This window comes from Cyclopterus lumpus, chromosome 7, assembly GCF_009769545.1.
Source record: "Cyclopterus lumpus isolate fCycLum1 chromosome 7, fCycLum1.pri, whole genome shotgun sequence".
Lineage (NCBI taxonomy): Eukaryota > Metazoa > Chordata > Actinopteri > Perciformes > Cyclopteridae > Cyclopterus > Cyclopterus lumpus.
The window spans coordinates 17,979,959-17,985,425 of NC_046972.1; the positions used below are offsets into that span (position 1 = coordinate 17,979,959).

General features: G+C 44.9%; 1 protein-coding gene across 1 annotated transcript; it reads left to right on the forward strand.

Annotated features, from left to right (window-relative positions):
- Positions 1-959: 959 nt before the first annotated feature.
- On the forward strand, positions 960-4,856 carry kcng1 (potassium voltage-gated channel, subfamily G, member 1). The gene is made up of 2 exons (XM_034537807.1): positions 960-1,742; positions 4,050-4,856. The coding sequence occupies exons 1-2, from the start codon at positions 960-962 to the stop codon at positions 4,854-4,856; spliced, it is 1,590 nt and encodes a 529-aa protein (XP_034393698.1).
- The last annotated feature ends 611 nt before the right edge of the window (positions 4,857-5,467 follow it).

Below are 5,467 nucleotides of genomic sequence, written 5' to 3' on the forward strand. Positions count from 1 at the left end.
TAGTGGTATCAGTCTACGCAGAAAAATCTCAGCAGCAAAATCTCAGCAGCAAAAGCAACAAAGTGCATATCATAGTCCCCGAGTGGCAACCTCAGTGCCAAAAACGGAGGTTCCTCAATTCAGTCTGGCTCCAAAAGCGAGTCAATCCCCATAGATCACCATGTTAATACCCAACTTCATAGCAGAAATGTTTACAGTCTGGTACAAAATATGAATGATGTCGTCGTCGTCGCCATGTTGAAAAGCAATAAATATACTCCCACTCATAAACTGTATCATCCCCGCCAAGATGGCGACCGCCGGAGCCGCTCACTTTCAGCTTCACAATGGTACTTCAAAAATCAACGGGTGACGTAACGGAGACTACTTCTACAGGATCGACTGTTCCTTTTGACAAACCTTGTGTACTACTGGAACACAGTCACAGCTTTAATAAAGTTTACCCTTCACAACTGGGATTTTCTCATATTTCTTTTTAAAATGTAGGTCGACATAATTTAACTATTGGAAAAACGAGGTTGGTTGAGCAGCATAAAAAACAATTACAATTCATTTTTCATCTTCACATTATCAGAGGTCTTGTGGTGGAATATTTCAAGCAGGTGTATGCTTGCCTTCATGTGGCCATTACAATATCAATAATCTAAGTGCCTCCTGCTGCAATAATGCTGCAGCATGGTCTTACTCGTCCTTCGGTAAAAGGGATTTCCATGGTTTCAGTGGTAAAGCATTAGGGCCTAAGTGTCAGTATTGCTCTGACTCTTTACTGTAAATCACAGTCAGTTTACAATTTACTGTCTTACTTCAAACTATTAATGGAAGCTCTTCAAAAAATCAATTTAATGAATTTGTAAAATATAAATGCCTTTCTATGAGACTGTTCATTCTCTGTTTCCCCATTAAAGGTGACAGTGTGATGGTGGCAGGCTGAGCATAGGGATGTGAGTGGACCAGTAAAGATGACCCTGTTGGCGGGTGATGGCTCCGACTATGACTACAGTGTCCTGAGCTGTGCCTCTGATTCCTCCTTCAACCTCCCTCCCCTACAAGAAGAGGAGGCTCAAAAGGGGGTCTTCTACAAGAGGGCGCAGCGTGCCCCTGAGCTCCGCTCCATCCGCAACGACACCTCACTGTCCAGCGCCCGTAAGCTCCACGCCATCATCAATGTGGGTGGCCTGCGTTACCAGCTGCCCTGGACCACCTTGGAGGACTTCCCCCTGTCTCGTCTGGGCCAGCTGCACCTCTGCAGCAGCTTTGACGAGATCATGTGTATTTGTGATGACTACGACGTGACACACAATGAGTTCTTCTTCGACCGTAGCCCCTCTGCCTTCCGTACCATCCTGACCTTTCTGCGGGCGGGTAAGCTGCGGTCCCTCAGGGAGATGTGCGCCCTCTCCTTCAGGGAGGAGCTGCTCTACTGGGGGGTCCCCGAGGAGAGCCTGGAGTGGTGCTGTCGCCGGCGTCTGCTGCAGCGCGTGCAGGAGTTTGAAGCGATGGAGAGAGCGGAGGAGGAGGAGGAACTCCTGGAGGATCTGCTGGATTCAGACAGTGGACGCAGGGAGAACGCAACCGAATCCAGAGTCAATCGGTGCATGGGAAGCCTAAGAGACATGGTGGAGAGGCCTCACTCCGGCCTGCCGGGGAAGATCTTTGCTTGTTTGTCAGTGATGTTTGTCACCATCACTGCCGTCAACCTGTCCATCAGCACCATGCCTGCCATGAGGGAGGAGGAGGAGGCGGTGAGTATAGGCTAATGACTTTTAATATAACACAAGAAAAGTTAGTGAAAGTACAAAACATGTTGTTGTCAGAGTCAAGTGTTGTCATGTCAGTGAGGAGAAGTAAAAGTGAAGACACGCAACACGACTTCATTGTCAAACCACATAAAGACACACCAAAGTGAAGACGGGGGAACATTTGAACCCCGAGATCGTCTTTATCTGAGTTGTATTCAAACGCACCAGTGAGGGAAATTGACATGTTATTCTGAAAAGCAGTCATTAGAAAACTCTAATGATGGCATGTCTCATCTGTCATGTCATTTAAAACAGCCGGCTGCTTAGAAAGCAGATTGTTTTGCCATTTAAGAAAGAAATATATTTTTGAAGACGTCTCAGTCTGCTTTCATATTTATGTCTGACTTCAATCACAACCATAATTGGCACACTGGCCTTTTCAGTTCAAATTAAAGGGAAATAATTGAGCAACACACATTATTTTCTTTCAGAGGAAAGTGCTTAAAGGTTTTTAATTAATTATTGTATCTCTCTTTTTGTAGAAATATCTACTCTGGATGGAAAGTGGAGAGCAACAGCCACTACTTTGCTTTCCATTTAAACAAAAAACAAAAAACGCTTTACTGGTTTTCAAATGTTCTACTTTTACTTCTTGTATACACTCAGGAAGTCAAGTACAGATGCGGTATGTGGTGTACTGTCAGTGGGTGGAAAGCGAAACCAAAATCGCAACGTTCTTTCATTTGAGAGTAACTGCTAAACGCGAGTCATGCTGCTTTCAGATCCAGCAGGCCGACTTTCATTTAGTCATGTGGCTTCAGAGGCACCCTTTAATGTCCTCACCAAGAAAAAAGTAATGGAAAAATGATTTCTTTGCATTTTCTTTAATTCTTTGGGCCAGTAATAACAACAATCTCCCCGCATTTTTTTTACCAGGTGTACGGTTGAGATGTCACTACATGGTAAAAGTAGTTACATACAAATACCAAAACAGTAGATTCAAACAAAGGGAACACTGCAAAACACAGAAAAACATTGCATGTATAACATTTTAGTCTCAACAGTCGTCAACTGTGCATTAGATCCACTTTATTGCTCATGGTATGCTACAAAGCATTGCTGGTTTGCATTCAAACACTGGAAAATGTTGCGCTTCTGACATTTCCATCTCAACACACCCTTTGGACACAGGTTGCACTTCCCACGCTTGTCACAGTGAAGGGGCCAATGTCCACAGTTGTCATAAAGCACATCTGGTTTTGGTAAAAAAAATGTTTATTAGCTTAGAATTACTACTTTTACCATAAAATGATAAATCAACCGTTCGGTAACAACTATTCTTTAGGAAAAGAATCCTACTCGTGAAATCAGTTGTGCATACATAAGATGAAATAACATTACATCTATCATATTTACAACAATGAATAATCAGATTTTATTTCAAAGCAAATAATACATTAGCTTAAGCAGTTTAAACATCATCTCTTGTACAGTCATCAAGTCAATCATTAGTCAATATTATGGGAACATGTAATATGGATAATGAAAAGAAAATTAAAGAAGTACAACAACTGCACTGATGAAGTTCCAGTATTATATTTGACACACTTGCTTTGTATTTCCATATGCTATATGCTCGGTGCATGTCTCAATCACGCCTTTTAATTAAAAGTGCCAGTAATCGCGTTCTAACAACTCCGCAGCCAGACAACAAAGTGTTGCATTAAGTGTGTCAGTGTTCCTCTCTCGGAGTGAGAACAGGTTTACTGGAGTTTTCAGGTGCTTGTATGGGTCTACTCAAACCCTCTCCTCCTCTGTGGGAGTGTGTTTCATAATGATATTTTGCCCTGATATGGACTGCATTCAAAGGCTCCGTGCCATGTGCTATGTGCTTTGAAATGCTTTGAGCCTCCTCAGCCACGCTTTGATTCAGCATCATCACTCTCGTCACACAAAACAAAAAGCTTTCCAAATAAAGCTCAAAACATGCATTCTGAAGGACAATTTTTGAGTGAACAGTTGTTGTTTTTATTTATGGCACGACTCATACATTAAATCATAACTGACGTTCCTAAAACGTTTAAAATTGCAGAAGAACCATTTTGTATGCGATCTTCTTCTATGATGAGCAAATATCTTTCCTTTCTATATTTCATTTGTTGTAGAAACATTTTGCAGGTTGTGTGCAATGCTGCAGCATCTCAAAGTGCTGAGCTTCTTGATTTCACAGAGACGTGGTTCCCTCTAGTGACGACAGCTACCACATGCACATGCCGATGATGCACATGCTAACCCAAGTGTCTTTAACAGGGCATGTGTTCCCAGATGTGCTACAACATCTTCATCGTGGAGACGGTGTGTGTGGCCTGGTTCTCCCTTGAGTTCACCCTGCGCTTCATTCAAGACCGCAGCAAGCTGGCCTTCCTCAGGCAGCCGCTGAACCTGATAGACGTGGTGGCCATCCTGCCGTACTACATCACCCTGGTGGTGGACAGCACCTCCAACGAAGAGAAGCGCCTGGGCTCTGGCAACAGCTACTTGGACAAGGTGGGATTGGTGCTACGCGTCCTGAGAGCCCTGCGTATCCTCTACGTGATGCGGCTGGCTCGCCATTCGCTGGGCCTGCAGACTCTGGGCCTGACGGCACGCCGCTGCACACGGGAGTTCGGACTGCTCCTCCTCTTCCTGTGCGTTGCCATAGCACTGTATTCCCCCTTGCTGTACTTGATTGAGAATGAAATGGCCACCACGCAGGAGTTCACCAGCATCCCTGCTACCTACTGGTGGGCTGTCATCACCATGACGACAGTGGGCTACGGGGACATGGTGCCAAGGAGCATCCCAGGCCAGGTGGTGGCTCTGAGCAGCATCCTGAGCGGGATCCTCCTCATGGCCTTCCCCGTCACCTCCATCTTCCACACCTTCTCGCGGTCCTACGTGGAGCTGAAGCAGGAGCAGCAGAGGCTGCTGCAGAGGAGGACACACTTCCTGCTGCGGAGCCGCATGGCCGACCTGGGAAGCAACCTCTCCCTAGAGAGTGACATGTTCCTCCCCAGGGGGGTGTCTGAGAGAGGGAATCTAGATAGAAGGGTGGAGAGTGAGAGAGAATCTAGATAGAAGAGTGGAGAGTGAGAAGGAATCTAGATAGAAGGGTGGAGAGTGAGAGGGAATCTAGATTGAAGGGGGAGAGTGAGAGAGAATCTAGATAGAAGGGTGGAGAGTGAGAGGGAATCTAGATAGAAGGGTGGAGAGTGAGAGAGAATCTAGATAGAAGGGTGGAGAGTGAGAGAGAATCTAGATAGAAGGATGGAGAGTGAGTGAGAGATAATCTAGATTGAAGGGGGAAAGTGAGAGAGAATCTAGATAGAAGGGTGGAGAGTGAGATAATCTAGATAGAAGGATGGAGAGTGAGAGTGAGAGATAATCTAGATTGAAGGATGGAGAGTGAGAGTGAGAGATAATCTAGATTGAAGGATGGAGAGTGAGAGAGAATCTAGATAGAAGGGTGGAGAGTGAGAGATAATCTAGATAGAAGGATGGAGAGTGAGAGATAATCTAGATAGAAGGATGGAGAGTGAGAGTGAGAGATAATCTAGATTGAAGGATGGAGAGTGAGAGAGAATCTAGATAGAAGGGTGGAGAGTGAGAGATAATCTAGATAGAAGGATGGAGAGTGAGAGTGAGAGATAATCTAGATTGAAGGATGGAGAGTGAGAGAGAATCTAGAT

Excerpts from the sequence above, each read along its gene's own strand:
- kcng1 (XM_034537807.1), top strand. The coding sequence starts at position 960 with ATGACCCTGTTGGCGGGTGATGGCTCCGACTATGACTACAGTGTCCTG. Across the intron at positions 1,743-4,049 it reads TGAGGGAGGAGGAGGAGGCG|GGCATGTGTTCCCAGATGTG; the intron begins GTGAGTATAGGC and ends TGTCTTTAACAG.